The sequence below is a fragment of the Hemiscyllium ocellatum genome, chromosome 30 (genome assembly GCF_020745735.1).
Source record: "Hemiscyllium ocellatum isolate sHemOce1 chromosome 30, sHemOce1.pat.X.cur, whole genome shotgun sequence".
Lineage (NCBI taxonomy): Eukaryota > Metazoa > Chordata > Chondrichthyes > Orectolobiformes > Hemiscylliidae > Hemiscyllium > Hemiscyllium ocellatum.
This window is the reverse complement of record NC_083430.1, coordinates 3,331,892-3,348,994: the sequence shown is the minus strand read 5'-3', so window position 1 is coordinate 3,348,994 and position 17,103 is coordinate 3,331,892. Positions and strand designations below refer to the sequence as shown.

At 43.3% G+C, this 17,103-nt stretch overlaps 2 protein-coding genes across 2 annotated transcripts in view; one reads left to right on the top strand and one right to left on the bottom strand.

Annotated features, from left to right (window-relative positions):
• The window catches only part of nipal3 (NIPA like domain containing 3), a 61,703-nt gene extending 49,909 nt beyond the window's left edge, over positions 1 to 11,794 (top strand). The window contains exon 11 of the mRNA XM_060847585.1: positions 2,546 to 11,794. Within this exon, the coding sequence (XP_060703568.1) occupies positions 2,546 to 2,715 (170 nt within the window). The 3' untranslated portion in view covers positions 2,716 to 11,794. The remainder of the gene's footprint in view (positions 1 to 2,545) is intronic.
• LOC132830108 (cytosolic 5'-nucleotidase 1A-like) overlaps positions 10,860 to 17,103 on the bottom strand; it is a 40,988-nt gene continuing 34,744 nt past the window's right edge. The window contains exons 5-6 of the mRNA XM_060847586.1: positions 16,438 to 16,622; positions 10,860 to 16,005 (exon numbers count right to left, since the gene is read on the bottom strand). Coding sequence (XP_060703569.1) covers positions 15,664 to 16,005; positions 16,438 to 16,622 — 527 coding nt within the window. The 3' untranslated portion in view covers positions 10,860 to 15,663. The remainder of the gene's footprint in view (positions 16,006 to 16,437; positions 16,623 to 17,103) is intronic.

Here is a 17,103-nt window from a genome sequence, read left to right as displayed (position 1 = left end):
ACAGTCCACCAGTTGATGATTCATATAAATTCCATATAAAACATTCATACGAAGTATCCTTGCATCTGTGTACTCTCTGTTCACAAAACTAAAGAGCCTGAATAATTTTTAAAATCAGTTTTATCAAATTGTCTTACCATCTTAAAAACTTGTGGATGTGCATCTCTGGATCTTTGTTCCTACACCCCCTTATAAAATTTCAAACTTAACTAATATTGCCTGGTATCAGTTTTCATTCCAAAGTGCTTTTCAGCAATGGATCATTCAGCATGTGTCTGCCCATTTCACCAGCTGAAGTTGCTATCTATTGCTATACTAACTGTGGTTTATCACAAATGAGTTCTGTGTTTACTGCAGACTTCGTAATGATGGCCTGGGATCCAAGTTATTGAAATATATCAGAAGAGCAGCGTCCTAATACTGTCTTTTTTTTTGAGTTTAGGTGGGGAGGGACATCATAGAATTCCAACAGTGCAAATAGAGGCCATGTAGCCCATTGAATGCACCGAATGTCCTAAAAGCAACGACCCCCACCATACCCTTTCCCCATAACCCTATATTTACCATGACTAATCCACCTAGCCCACACACCGTCTTCTACAGGCACTTTATCATAGCCGGTTCGCCTAATCTGCACATCGTTGAACTGTAGGAGCCAGCTGGAACACCTAGCATGTCCACATGGACATGCTCCCCTCCAGTCTGAGAAATAAGTTTATCACTATTTGCATTCTATCCCTTAACTGATTTCCATTTCATGACACTAGTCTTTGTAAGTATAGCTATAGTCTCGCAATATTAATACTTTGTTCTTTACAGCTTTCTGATTTCTACTTCCATCTCCTTTCCATTTGGTAGTATAATGTTTCCACATTGCCATCTGCTCACAAAAATAGATTCTCTATTTTAGTCCTTGAGTTCATTATCCCTTTCTAATGGTGTAATTATATCTTTTGATTAACATTGACATCTTCCATTCCCTGCATCATTTCTTTTACTTACACTGAATACATTGCAGCTGTAAATAATACATCCCTCCAGTTGATGTTTGAGTCAAGTTTCCAATACTGCTGACATATCATGTTTCCATGTAGTAACTGCACTTATTTATCAAGCCAACCTTGGTCACGCTAACATTTCTTGCTCTGTTTGATCACTCCTATTAGTCAGAGTTTTCTAGCCTCTCTGGATGATATGAGCACGGGCATCCGTTTTTTTTTCTGCCTATTAATTTTGAATGTCTGTCTTTCTATACTCCCCTTTTCACTGACTTTTTGTGCATTTTATTTCAACTGTCTGATTATATTCTGTTTCTCCTTTCTTTGTGAATTTAATTTAATTTTCCCACAATTGGCCTATCTGTAAGGACATTGATTCCAGCTCCGATATGTGCAGACTATCCACCACCTATCCTGGAATTGGACTGGGGCCTTCAGTCTGCACTGATTATTAAGTTGGATATTAAATTCCTTTCTTTTCCTGATACACTGCTCACTTGTGTAGGATCTGAATACCACTAACTTTGAGTTCTTCCTTTTTAACTTACTTCTGAACTTCCTATTGCTCGAATGATTGTAATTTTGACTGCAGGATCTCAGTCCTGAGTTGCTGGTTTCCTCGTGTGTTATTTTCCAAAAGATAACTGTACTTAAACAGAGTTCAAGTACACACTCCTTTGTGAGAGCTTTATTTGTTAGCTACATGCCTTAAAACCTGTACTCAGCCACATGTGCTGTCCATATTTATACAAGCAATTTGTGCCCCAATTAACTTTTAATACACTAATTTCTTGTTGTTCATTCCGTTCGGTATCAGGTAATCCTTCAGCCTTCGTTAAATGATGACACATAGACCATAACTTCTGACTTGCCTGTGTCCATTTAAAATGTACAGCACCCCCTTAATGATATCCTTTCTCCTGACACCAAGGAGAAAACCAGCCTTTGAGCATGTGCAGCTGTGCCAGTCCATCACACTGAATATCACATTTCTCTGATCACTGCAGTTCATCACAGTTGTTTGCTGTCAAATGCTATGCATGTGTGTAGACTGCACTCCCAGGCCATGACACCTCATGAGTATTCTTTGTTTAAAAACTAGTTTGAGATTGTTGCAGTCAGGATTCCTGCACTGTCTACCTGTTCTGACCCGACTTGATGGCCACTTGCTCACTCAATTCTCCTGGACTCTGTAGCTGTGAAGTGACCACCTCCAGAAGTCTGTTGTTCAGGAAATCCTCAGCGTGGAGCAAGGCCCCCAGAGATTCTGGAAATCCTGGACATGAGTCAGAGCAACTAGAAAGGGGAGAGCTTGCTGCAAATGCAAGGTTCAAGGCAGAGCTCTCCCATTGCCATGAAATGTGCCAGGCACAAGTCTCTACTACCTATTCAACATATTCTGAAGTTGTAACTACCAAGTTCTATTATTTTTCCCCAATTTCCAATCCTTTAATGCTCCTTGGCTGTCGCTGCCCGTGTGCCTTTCCTTTCTTCGACAGCACTGCTTTGCTAAGACCTGGTAATATCTGAACCTTTTGTTTTTCCAGGACTGAGGAGCATGTTTGATAAGAAGAGCCCAGTACAGCCAGAACTCAGTGGCTCCTTCTCCTATGGTACCTTGGAGAACAGCGGTAATCCTGCTAATAATCAGCAGCTACCAGAAGCTCATCAGGAACCAATTGCAGTTCACTCAGTCATGGAGTCAAAGTTGGAGTGAACTGAGCCCAACAGGAGATAGTGAAACCTGGCCCACTCCCAGTTTCTCGCGAATACTGCAGCCTGTGGTGAATGGAGCAGCATGACTGCAGATTGGACCAACAGTGCCTCTTCAGCTCCTGTTCTGTTGCTCCCGGGTCTGTTGGTGCAACAGGAAATTTGTACTTGCACTATACGCAGAATGCAACCATGGACTGGGTTCTGGATCCAGCCAGTGTTCTGAGATCCCCAGTCTACTCCTCACCCTCATTCAATTGGTTTATCTGCTTTACTCCTGGGTCTTGCGTGGTCACCTGGGTTACTGCCCAGCTCCTGACTTGACCATTAGTCAGTCTCGAGCTCCTGCAAACAGTGGGGTTCTTTATTGAAAATGGAAAGCTTCAGGTTTATCAAGTTATTTAATGTATTTGCTTTGTGCTGTATGAAACAGTAGAGTTCCTGTTTTGATTTGGGAGAGTTCATGTTTTAGTTTTTTATATATAAAGATTAGTGCTGATGGTTTTCTGCACTTAATCCCAGTGAATGAAGAAAACTGGGCTGAAGATTAGGGAGGCAAATAAATCAAAGTGAGCGTGGACTGCCGTGCACTTGGAGCTCACTGCATTCAAGCAGAATCATGTATACACAGTTAGTTGGCGTATCTAGAGAAAAACAGATGAGATGGAGGGTGAAGGAGGGACATGATTGGAGATGTGGCATAAGATATGGGCCGGTGGACATGGAGACCAAGAGTTGCATGTGGAGATGGATGGAGGGCTGCTGGGTAGATGCAGAGGAGTGTGGGGATGATAGTGTGTTGGAGACTGATTTGTGTAGAAGAAGATTAGATGGCCAGGGTCAGTGTTCTTCTCCAGTAGCAAATGGCCTTTTGCTAGCTCTTTGCAAAAGCGCTCATTGACTTATGGGTAAATGTGTGGAGCATGAGAGCTGAAAGTGAGAGTCTGCAGGGCGATTCTACTTGTGCCCACACTGACAGCTTAGAATTATTAAATAGTAACACTACCTCAGCAGTTATATTCACCTCACCTCTAGACTTTTGTTCTTTTATCCTTTTTTGGATCAAGACGATGTTGTGGGACTTTTCGATGTTACACTTTAAGGGATAAATGATACCTTGACACTAAAAGCAATTTAGAGGCTAGTATCAGTAGGATCTCTGTAGACCCTGTGTAGACAGGGAACGATACTAATGAAAATGTTCTAAGAAGGCCTTGGATGATGACAGTGTAGGGCAGAGATTGAAAAATAAGTATTCAGCAACACCTGGGGTGAGATTGATTGATTGTTTATACTCTGACAGGTTGAAGGACATATGAACCAATGACACAGAGGAACATCTTTATCTCTGAAGGAAGGTTGGAATATAGATAAGAGGGTGCTGATAGTATAAGGGTAATCATGCATGCTAAAGAGGCTTGCTTCAGTCTAATAAATCAGACAGATCTCTCCCTGCGTCGCTTGAATAAAATCTTTATAAAATCATTTTCTTAGTCTCCATTATATTATCTTGTTATGGGCCAGGCTGGACCCCCTTAAAACATTTCAAGACAGCAGCTTGGGCCCTAACTTTGCTGGTTGTTTTAAGCAGGTGTAGAGTGCATATTCCAGGACTGATGCAGCTGGCCCAACCACTTAGTTTTAAACAAAACAATTTATTGCAAGATTACCAAATGAAACACAAACAAAAGAGAACAGAATAACTTAACCTATCAGAAAACCCAATAGATTATCCAAACTTAATGATCTTGTTCTAACTACTTGTAACAATCCCCATAAATGCCCCTTTTCAAAAAAATCCAACACCGGTTCTTACAGGAGAGAAGGCGCAGTGATTCAGCAGGGAACACCTTTAATCAGCAGCCTCAAAACTGACTAGCAGCTCTGAACCCAACCCCAACCAGATCAGAGAAAAGCTGAGCTGGGAGAACTGTCATTTATCTTTCATTGTACAAGTTTTTTTTTTAAACTTAAAAGCTTCTTCAAATGGATCAACTCCAGACATTTTGGAACTTGCCTTTACGACTGCTGGGGGGAAAAAAAATCAAGGACAACATAATCTTGTTAAAGGAGCAGCATTGTCGCACTTTAAAAAGCAACACACCTGGAATGCGATCAGCAGCTGAGTAGGCCCAGTAGAACCCCACAGAGTCAGTGAGCAGGTTTTTTTTTTGCAGGTGCTGCTTGATAACATGGTCGGTGACTCCATTGTCATTTTACTGGTGATGGAGCAGTAATTGGCAGGGTTGGGTTTGTCTTGCTTTTTAAGTACAGGTCAAACCTGGGTAACTTTGATTTTAAATGCTACTAACAGCGATGCTAAACGTATGCCCCCAAATGTATTAACCGAGGCCTCTGGATTATTTAATTCAGTGACAATTCCACAAGGCCATTTCAGTGTGCAGGCTGAAAGGATTAATTGTGAAGCTGTTATTGAGAACGTCACCACCAACATCCAGACTATCTGTCTGAAGTCAGTTTCCAGCTCTCCAGTAATGTCAACAAAAACAAAACTCTGCCCCTCTTAGAAACATGGAATATAAATAGAAACAGAGGGATTGAGAGGGATGGGGCAGAGACACAGACACTGTTCCACCCGGATGACCTTTCAGCCGAGTGCCTCCTTGGGTTGCTCCCAGTTATTTTGGCTGAAACCTGAGTGTCAGTCAAATGGGGAGGGTTCCTGGTTGTGGCAGAGATTTGATAGTCACACTTTCTGGTGTTACGTTGAAACACATGCTGCCATTGCCGTTCTGAGGGTGTACCTTTATCGGAACTGTATAAATTTTCAGAATGACAGTGATGCTTACAAAGCTGAGAGCTGGTATGGCATTGGTGCTCTGTGTGATTGATCTAATGTATAAAACAGCTTTTTGAAATACGATAGTGAATGCCTGAAAGCATTCCAGGCTGTGATATGTGCCTACAGTGAGTGACAGTCAACAGAAGCCAGCCTCTGTCAGCCCTTTTAATAGAGAGGAGGAGGAAACTCAGAATTCATGTTCTACAAAAATAATCCCCAGTTTTAAAATGGCCCTAACTCCTCAACATACAGCAATGGCACAATATGCGGCATTCAGTCAGTGACAGACCTTCGACTAATAAGATTTAGTGCTGGTTGCACCACTAGTAAGGGCTACATGACAGAAAAACGGGTGACTGTCAGGAAGACCAGTAAGTGTGGTCTGGCAGTGCAGGAGACCCCTGGGGCCAATCCCATCTCAAAACAGGTATATCATTTTGGATATTGTTGGATAAGTCCTCTCCGGAGAAAGCAGCAGCTGCAGCTAGATCTGTAGCACCTTGACAGCCACTATTGTGTAGCGGGAAGGGTTGAAGCTTAGGCAAATGGTCGTAATGGGTGACTCTTATAGCCATGACAGGCATTTCTGTGGCTGTGAATGAGACTCCAGAATGGTGCATTATTTCACTAGTGCCAGAGGCAAGTAAGTCCCAGTGGGCACAGGATATTCTGAAGGGGGAGGCAGGGCAACCAGAGGTACTAATGACATAGGCAGGAAGAGAGTTGAGGTCCTGTAAAGGGATTTTAGGGAGTTAATTGGGAAGTTATAAAGCAGGACCTCGATGGTTGTAATCTCAGGATAACTCCCTGTGCCACCTGCCAATGAGGCTAGGAATAATAAGGTAATACAGTTGAACTGGTGTAGGAGAATGTGCTTCAGAAATCTAGGTCACTGGTATCTCCTCCAGGCAAGAAGGACTGTTGCCCCTAAACTGAGTGGCACCCACATATCTGCAAGATTTGTTAGTGCCACTTGGGAAGATTTAAACTAGTGTGGAAAAGGGGGTGGGTACCAGAGCAGTAGGTCTGCGTGTGGAATGTTTGAAGAGAAGAGTAGGACTGAATCAAGAAAGTATGGTAGGAAGAACAGGCAGGGCCAGGTTAATGATCATGGTGGGTTGAGAGGTCTGAAATGTATTTATTTTAATGGAAAGAGCATAACAGGTTAGTGAGAGACTGCATTAGTACATGGGACTACAATTTGGGAACCCTGGATGATAAGAGATACTGAAAGGCTAGTCAAAAAGCAATTGTATATAAAGTTGAGGAAACTTAAATCAGACATGGCTCTTGAAGTATATAAAGGAAGCAGAAAAGAACTTGAACAAGAAGGAGTTGTGAAATGCCTTGGAAAGTAACATTAAGGCGAACCTCAAGGCATCTTGTATATGTATTAGGAACAAAGGGTAACTAGGGAAAAGACAGGTCCATTCAATGACAAAGGGGAGAATTTATGCATGGCACCAGAGGAAGTGGGTGAAGTCCATTTTAAACCAAGGGGAAAGATTTTGCTGATGGTAAGATAAGTGAGGGCTATGTTGATATTAAGAAATGAGGTGTGTTGGGTGTCTTGAAAAACATTAATGTAGATAAGTCCCCATGGCCTGATGGAATCTATCACAGGTTACTGAAGAAGGCCATCGTAAGGACAGACTGACTGGCAGAGGGGGTGGGGTGGCCCTGGTGGTAAGGAATGATATTCAGCCCCTTGTGCGGGGGGACCTAGAATCAGGGGATGTAGAGTCAGTATGGATAGAGCTGAGAAATTCTAAGGGTAAAGACCCTAATAGGAATTATCTACAGGCCCCCAAACAGTAGCCTGGATGTAGTGTATAAGTTGAATAAGGAGCTGAAATTGGTCTGTATCCCAGGGTACTGAAGGAGTTGGCTCTAGAAATCGTGGATGCATTGGTGATCATTTTCCAATGTTCTATAGATTCAGGATCAGTTCCTGTGGATTGGAGGGTGGCTAATGTTGTCCCACTTTTTAAGAAAGGAGGAAGAGAGAAAACCGAGAATTATAGACCGGTTTGTCTGACCTCTGGTGGGAAAAATACTGGAGTCAATGATAAAGGACGAAATTACGACACATCTGGATAGCAGTAACAGGATAGGTCAGATGGACTTATGAAGGGGAAATTATGCTTGACTAATCTTCTGGAATTTTTTGAGGATGTAACTCTGAAGATGGACAAGGGAGGTCCAGTGGATGTAGTATACCTGGACTTTCAGAAAGCCTTTGATAAAGTCCCACATAGGATGTTAGTGAGCAAAATTAGGGCACATGGTATTAGGGGCAAAATACTGATATGAATTGAAAAATTGGTTGGCTGACAGGAAACAAAAATTTGTGATGAACGGCTCCCTTTCAGAATGGCAGGCGGTGACCAGTGGTGTGCCACAGGGATCAATGCTGGGACTGCAGCTTTTTACAATGTACATTGATGATCTAGATGAAGGTATTAAAAGTAATATTAGCAAATTTGCTGATGACACAAAATTGGGTGGCAGGATGAAATGTGAGGACAATGTTATGAGAATACAGGGTGACTTGGACAGGCTAGGTGAGTGGATGGATGCATGGCAGATGCAGTTTAATGTGGATAAATGTGTGTTTATCCACTTTGGTGGCAAGATTACTACCTAAAATGGAGTCAAGTTAGGTAAAGGGGCAGTACAATAAGATCTAGGTGTTCTTGTACATCAGTCACTGAAAGCAAGCATGCTGGTATAGCAGGCAGTGAAGAAAGCCAATAGCATGCTGGCTTTTATAACAAGAGGAATTGAGTATAGAAGCAATGGGGTCCTTCTGCAGCTGTACAGGTCCCTGGTGAGACCACACCTGGAATATTGTGCGCAGTTTTGGTCTCCAAATTTGAGGAACGACATTCTGGCTATTGAGGGAGTGCATCGTAGGTTCACGAGGTCAATTCCCGGAATGGTGGGACTATCTTACGCTGAAAGATTGGAGCGACAGGGCTTGGATATGCTTGAGTTTAGAAGGCTGAGTGGGGATCTGATTGAGATGTATAAGATTATTAAAGGATTGGACACTCTGGAGGCAGGAAGCATGTTTTCGCTGATGGGTGAGTCCCGAACCAGAGGGCACAGTTTAAAAATAAGTGGTAGGCCATTTAGAACAGAGTTGAGGAGAAACCTCTTCACCCAGAGAGTGGTGGGTGTATGGAATGCTCTGCTGCGGAAGGCTGTGGAGGCCAAGTCTCTGGATACTTTCAGAAAAGAGTTGGATAGAGCTCTTAATGATAGTGGAATCCAGGGTTATGTGGATAAGGCAGGAACAGGATACTGATTGTGGATGATCAGCTATGATCATAATGAATGGCCTACTCCTGCACCTATTGTCTATTGAGGCAAGGGGCGGGGGAGATTGTTGTCACTATTTTAGTCACAGATGAAGTCGCAGAAGACTGAAGAATAACCAATGTTGTTGCTTTAAGAGCAACAAGGGTAATCTAGGAAATTATAGGCAAGTGAGCCTTACATCTGTGGTAGGGTAATTATTGAGAAAGTTCTTAGGGACAGGATTTGGAGAATAGACTTCTGAGGGATAGCTAGCATGGCTGTACCAGGTGGTCTTCTCTCAAAACCTGATTTGAGTTTTTGAGTAAGAAACAAAAATGATTAAGGGTAAGGCAGCAGATGTTATCTGTGTGGGTTTTACTACAGCATTTGACAAGGTCCATCACGGTAAGCTGGTCCAGAAGATCAAGTCACTTGGAATCCATGGGGAGTTGGCAAGTTCAGTGCAAAATTAGCTTGGTCATGGGAGACAGAGGATTACTGACAGGAGGTCTGTGGTGAGCAATTAAGTTCCACAAGGATCAGTGCTGATTTACACTGGATGCCTTCTCGCAGAGTGCTTTAAGGAACATCTCCAAGACACCTGCACCAATCAACTCCACCACCCTGTGTCTGAACATTTCAACTCCCCTTCCCACTCTGCCGAGGTCATGCATGTCCTGGGGCTCCTCCACCGCCAGTTCCTCACCACTCAGGAAGAACGCCTCATCTTCTGCCTTGGAACCCTTCAACCCCAGGGCATCGGTGTGGACTTCACCAGTTTCCTCACTTCCCCTCCCCCCACCTTACCCAGTTTCAAACTTGCAGCTCAGCACCATCCTCATGACCTGTCCTACCTGTCAATCTTCCTTCCCACCTATCTGCTCCACCTTCCTCTCTGACCTATCACCTTTACCCCCACCTCCATCCACCTATTGCATTCCCAACTGCCTTCTCCCCAGCTCCAGCCTCTCCCATTTATCTCTCCACCTCTGAGGTTTCTAGCCTCATTCCTGATGAAAGGTGCCTGCCCGAAACATCGATTTTCCTGCTCCTCAGATGCTGCCAGACCTGCTGTGCATTTCCATCACCACTCTAATCTTGACTCTAATCTCCAGCATCTGTAGTCCTCACTTTTGCCTAGTTGTAAAGGAGGTGTACTGCATTTCTGCCTTCAGTCAGGCGCTGAGTACAAAAGTTGGCACATTTGGACTATTGGTTGCCTCATTACAGGAAACATATGAAGCCGTTGGAGGGGCATAAAAGAGGTTTATCAGAATGTTACCTGGATTTGGAGCATGTTAGTTATGAGAGGTTGGACAAACTTGGATTAGTTTCACTAGACAGTCAGAGGTTGAGGGGCGACCTGATAAAAGTTTGAGGTGTAGATAGTCAGTCTCTTTCCTAGGGTGGAAGTATCAAAAACTAGGGAGCATATGTTTAAGGTGAGCATGGGAAAGCTAAAGGAGATGTGTGAGGTAATTTAGTTTTTAACACAGAGTAATAGGTGCCTGGAATGCATTGCCAAGGGAGGTAGAAGACCTGATAGCAATGTTTGAGTTGTTTAAGGCAGACATGCGAACAGGCAGGAAATAGAGGGCTTATGCCCGAAATGTCGATTCTCCTGCTTCTTTGATGCTGCCTGACCTGCTGCACTTTTCCAGCAACACATTTTTAAACTCTGACCTCCAGCATCTGCAGTCCTCACTTTCTCCTAGGGAATGGAGGGATCCAGATCATGTTCAAGCAGGTGGGATTAGTTTAGTTTGGCATCATGGTCAGCACAGACATGGTAGGCTGAAGGGTATGTTCCAATGCTGTATTCTATGTTCTGTGTAATAGGCTGCAGTGAAAAGTGTGGTCGGTCTGTTCAGGGAGTTCTTTCTTTTAAAGATGCATGTGAGGGTGTGTGAACAAGCATCATGGCAGAGGATAGGTGGCAATGACCTGGACAAGTATGTGGTTGAGACCTGGCAGTGGAGAAGCATCATGTTTTTACTTATTATGAATAGGATCAAAAATTATTTTCCCAAAGTAAGACTATGTCATTCTATTACAACAGATCTTTATTAAAAACAGTGAACCAAACGCTCTAATAAATGTATACAGTGAGAAAGTGATCTTTAATATTAATTTCAATATATATTATCTCTGCCTCGGTGTACAGTTACAACCTTACAATGAAAGCAAATTTGAAGATAGCCAAAACTCTCTTGCCCATATCCTAAATCTTACCTAAGAATTCACTACTACCCTCCACTGGCTGAATGTTAAACCTCTCATTCTTATTTTGAAAAACCCTTATGGCCTTGTCTGTTGCTATTCCTGTAGCTGCATAATTTTCCACTAGCACTGCAGTCCTCATCCTGAACTCTGGAGCAGCATTTGATTTTTAATCATTCCTCAGTTTCCTGGGTCCAAAAGTCTGGTGTTTCATCCCTATGACTCTCTGTTTCTTTCAAACACCAAGCTCTTAATCACTGCCTAAGGATCATCTTTTGTGGCTCAGTGTCCAATTTTATTTGACCTTCTGAAGTTGTTGAACGATCCAATTCCAGTGACATTTCCTGAATGCAGTAGTTCAGTTATGCAGTCAGTGCTACAGCAATCAAACAAGCCATACGGTTCATTGATATTCCTGTAGTGTTGAGGCTATTATGTATCACTGACAATGATCCTGTAACACTGTCATAGCTTAACATTCACGGCATCATAACTGATATTTTAATACAGTTGAATATTTGTACAGTAACATAATCACAATGATCCTGCAGTAACAGTAATACTCTTTGCAAAATCACAGGAACACAGTAACAGAACGAGAGTAGCAAAGGGGCATAATAATGCTGAATAAAGGAGGCATATATTAAGTCAGTCGACACAATTGTCCCCTCTCCATGCCCTTCAGTTACAGCTCCCCAATATACCCATGCTGATAAGTGGTAAATATGAGCACCACTGTCACTGTATCAGTATCAAAATGAAGTAATGTGTTATAACATCAAAATTTAACTTTTGTCAAAATAAAGTGCTCAGAACCTTGCATGATATATTAATACAACATTCATTGTTCAATAGTAATATTCAAACTAAACCTCATACTTAAAATTATTTTAAATATTTGTTGGCTCAGTGGTTAGCACTGCTGCCTCACAGCACTAGGGACCTGGGTTCGATTCCAGCCTCTGGTGACTGTGTGGAGTTTGCACATTCTCCCCATGTCTGTGTGGGTTTCCTCTGCGTGGTCCAGTTTCCTCCCACAATCCAAAGATGTGCAGGTTAGCTGAATCAGCCATGCTAAATTGCTCGTAGTGTTCAGGTATGTGTAAGTTAAGTGCATTACTCAGAGGTACATGTAGAGCAATAGGGTAGGGAACGGGTCTGAGAGGGTTACTCTTCGGACGGTCAGTGTGGACTAGTTGGACCAAATGGCTTGTTTCCGCACTAGGGATTCAATGATTTGCTCAAACAATCCAACAAAGGAGCTGTTTTGTTCAGTGTTGGAAGTTCCATACACTGACTATGTTTAACATTTAGTGCCCCCCCCCCACTCCTCTCACTGCAACAGCCTGCTCAGTGTTGCACATTCCAGGCACATTTAAACTGTTAGAGCAGGGCAGCAGAACTGTACCAGAGAAAGATCAGGCATATCAATAAAAAAGCAAGTCAGGGATGTGAGGAGAAAGTGGGTGGATTTGATTAGTCGGGCAGATAGTGGATAAGACTCAATTTAGTCTTTTGAGAAATACAAAAACCACTGGTAGGGCCTGGATTTATGGCACCTCCCTAAATGCTCTTAAACAGTTTGCTTTGCTATTTTAAAGGTTTGTTAGGAGTTTCTGGGTCCAGGGTGATGTGTCAGTCAGACCATGTAAGGACAGCAGATTTTCTTCCTTGAAGACCATCTGTGAATCTGCTGGATTTGTACAACATTGAGTGGTCATTTCATGGCTACCATCACTGCAACTAGTTTTTAATATTGGATTGAAATGAATTTTAAATCCACCAACCTGACCCCCCCACTCCTGGGTGTCCCTGAGCCGTGCTGGATTACTAGCTCAGTCATATCAGCACAATCTTGTAAATGTGAGGAATATGGGGAGAAGCTGTTGAGCAGGTGGGACTTGGGGGGAGGAGAATGTCGACATTGGTACAGGAATAATGAGCTGTTGGCTGGCTTTGTGTGTTCACCCTTGCCAGATACAAGCTCAGACTCCATCCCTAGTCCTTCACCAGCCCCCATTTCAATCCATTTTTATTGATTCACATTGAATTGATGATTCAGCTGAAGCAGATTCCAGTCTCCTTGTGGCTGCAGCTAACTGTTATGGGTGAATTTAAAATCAACATTTATATATAAATAGGTATGCATTAGTTACAGTTTTAAAAATCATTAAACAACTGCTACAGTCGTGATTCAATAGCCTTCCAGAAGCTTCTCTGAAGCTGAAGATCAATGCTTTGTACTTGTTGATAGAACTGGAATAAAAACTTTATGTTAGAAAGTGCCAAGGTGACATATTGTCTCCAAAATAAAGCCCACACAATAGAATTGTAAATTCTCCAATCTTGTTAATGGCTTACACCTAACTGCCAAAATGGGCCACTGAAAAACTTTGTTTTGATGCTATTTGCCAGAGCTGCTCTGTTCCCCCCCACCCCCCCATCCCAATCCATCCTGGGGAGGTTTGGTCTCAGGACTCCCACAGAACTGAACCTGTTTATACAAGGGGTTTATGCTGTGTTATATAACATTTACTAATGATATCAAATCTCTATCTTTGCACTTTGAAGGAAAACCCTTTGGCTGTAAAAAAGCAGCCAAACCTGTGCTCTCTGCAACTGAATAAAGCACTTTCATCAAAACAGAAAAGCAGAAATTAAGTTTCAACAAAATTCCTTGGAAAATCTTTGAATAAATTTTAAACTTTCCATGACTCCTGATCTGCCAGCTAGCTGATCGACCACAACCACAAAGGAATTCCAGACTCTGGTTTTATCTTTGCTAATTGAAAGATTTCATTATCCTTTTTGATTTGATCGCTCTTTGTACATATTTGCAAATGTGCTTAGGAAGCAAAGTACCACCAACTCCAATTTGTGGCGTCCGCGAAATAAACCCAACTTCTAATTTAACAGTGTGGTTGCAGTCCTAACAAAGTCAGAATCCACAAGCACAGAGTGTGGGGAACTGTGCCCACACTATTCACACAATTTGAAAGGGGGAACAAAAAAAATGTTTGCAGACAAGTGGTGAGAACAGAGTGAGATTTGTTTAGAGAGGGATCTGGGAGTGCTAGTCGAAGATTCTCTAAAGGTAAACATGCATCCGTGATTAAGAAAGTGAATGCAATGTTGTCATTTATCTCAAGAGGGTTGGAATATAAAAGCAGCAATGTGCTGCTGAGACTTTATAAAGCTCTGGTTAGGCCCCATTTGGAGTACTGTGTCCAGTTTTGGGCCCCACACCTCAGGAGGGACATACTGGCACTGGAACGTGTCCAGCGGAGATTCACACGGATGATCCCTGGAATGGTAGGTCTAACATATGAGGAACGGCTGAGGATCCTGGGATTGTACTCATTGGAGTTGAGAAGGTTAAGGGGAGATCTAATAGAAACTTACAAGATAATACATGGCTTGGAAGGGTGGATGCTAAGAAATTGTTTCCGTTAGGCGAGGAGACTAGGACCTGTGGGCACAGCCTTAGAACTAGAAGGGGTCAATTCAGAACAGAAATGCGGAGACATTTCTTCAGCCAGAGAGTGGTGGGCCTGTGGAATTCATTGCCGCAGAGTGCAGTGGAGGCAGGGACGCTAAATGTCTTCAAGGCAGAGATTGATAAATTCTTGATGTCATGAGGAATTAAGGGCTACAGGGAGAATGCGGGTAAGTGGAGTTAAAATGCCCATCAGCCATGATTAAATGACGGAGTGGACTCGATGGACCGAATGGCCTTACTTCCACTCCTATGTGTTATGGTTTTAACGTCCGCAATCTGAATGCAACACAGTCAATATGCTGTTTCCATGGTCTCCACTTCCAACTATTGGAAAGGTTTGGGCCATGGATAGGGAAGAGCCTGTTACTTTGAGTCCTGCTATGTCAAATATTACTGCATACTTAAATAAACTGCTACTGTAAATAGAAGCTGTAAATTGTTGCAGCATGCTGTGGCGGTGCTCATTCCAACGCCTCATATCAAATGCAACATGCAATGAACAAATCCACACAAAAGAATCACATTGAAAGGAGATCTCACACTCCTTTAATCAGTTCTTCCATGTGGGAGCAAGTAGCAGATGCTGGGATTTGTACTGAAAACAAAAAATGCTGGCGAGCACATTGGGTCAGGCAGCATCCATGGTGAGAATAGTTTCAAGTCTAGGTGACTTCACCAGAGCTCTCATATCCTGCATGTTTTCTATCATAGGATTTTTTATAATGAGATATTTTAACAATAGATTTCCCATGTTGTAACTTGCTGAGTCTGCAGGAACAGCGCCCAGTGCCAAGTGGGCACCTCAGGATGTACACGCATTGTAGTTCCACACCTGAGACACCGCAGTAAGAGAATCAGACTCCCATTGTTGTCCCAGATGCTGGGATTGTGTATGAAATGAATGTGAGAATGGGAGCGGGCTGTCTCAGGGTGAGATATTGGAGAGGGTGAGTGAGGTGGGAAAGGGAGGGTTCAGCAAGGAACTGGTTTTAGTAGCAAATAAATCACAGTGGGAAAAGCAGTCTGAGACTGTGCAAAAACATCAAAGTATGGGTCATGGATCCCAAGGTTAGAGCTAAATGCTAGGCTCTGTAATAGAGAAAGCCCTATTAATCCCTCTCCTCCTCCTACTCCTCCACCTTCTTGTATCTCTGACTAACTCCATAAGGAACATGGGCTGCAATGGTGCCTAACTCCTTTGCACCTTCCACGTGAAACATTTGATCGTCAAAGAAAATGTGTGGTCGGATTTTCTGCAGGAGTGGCCCCTTTGGAGCACCAGCCAGGAACAGAGCTTCATCCGTCTCCAAACCCCAGCTCCGCAAAGTCTTCAGAGCACGAGCCCCTGAGCTGGCAGCACTGCGAGCTGTGACCAAGTAGGTGCGGATTGGGCACTTCAAACGCTGACCTTTGGTGTAAAATTTCTTCTGCAACTTTCCCAGTGATTCCAAAAATCCTTTCAGAGGTCCCTGTTGAAAATGTATAGGGTATATAAGACTGAACATCTAAAGATTATCCCTACACATTGTAGAGTTTCACACACCTAGTATATAGCACCCACAGTGTATTGTACTGGTGTAAGGAGCACAATTTAGAGCCCATGTCCAGTGTGAAATGTCCACATCCAGTGTAGAGGTCATGTTCATGGTAGAGTGCCCATGTGCAGTGTGCAATGTTTGCAGCCAGTGTACAGCATTTAATGAAACTCATTTGCCCTGAAAGAACAGTATTATGAGGGAATCAATGACTAACGTAAAATAAGCAGGTTACTGGAATCCATCCAACTTCCTAGCTTTGGATTTTCTGGTCAATGCCCCGCTGTACAGGAACTCTACTGTCCCACTTCATTGTCAACATAATTTTCCATCTTGTTTAGACATTTTATTTACAGCACATCTTACCATTGCCAATGGCTTGTTCTCATTCGTCTGCTCATGCTCGAAGAATTTATCTAGTCCATGTTTTTTGACAATCTGCTCAGATTCATCTGAGAAAAGCACAGCATCTCCATCAAAAGCCACCCTCAGCTGTCTCTCAGAGACATTGACATCTTTATTGGGACTGAAGATTGTTGCAGCAGCAATACCTGGAGAGTAAGAAACATCAGACAGTGTCTCAGAGAGTGACCAAAACAGCATTAAAACCAGGAGTGATGTGATTGGCTGAAGGGTGCTGCCGCCAGTCCTGTGAGGGGTGGATGTGAAGTAATCTGTGCTGGTCAGTGGGTGAGGGATGGGGTGAGGTACTGTGTGCTGGTTAGTGGATGAGGGAGGGGGTGAGATACTGTGTTCTGGTCAGTGGGTGAGGGAGGGGGTGAGGTACTGTATTCTGGTCAGTGGGTGAGGGAGGGGGTGAGATACTGTGTTCTGGTCAGTGGGTGAGGGAGGGGGTGAGGTACTGTGTGCTGGTCAGTGGGTGAGGGAGGGGAGACGTACTGTGTTGTGGTCAGTGGGTGAGGGGTGGAGGTAAAGTACTGTGTGCGGGTCAGTGGGTGAGGGAGGGGGTAAGATACTGTGTCATGGTCAGTGGGTGAGGTACTGTGTTCTGGTCAGTGGGTGAGGGAGGGG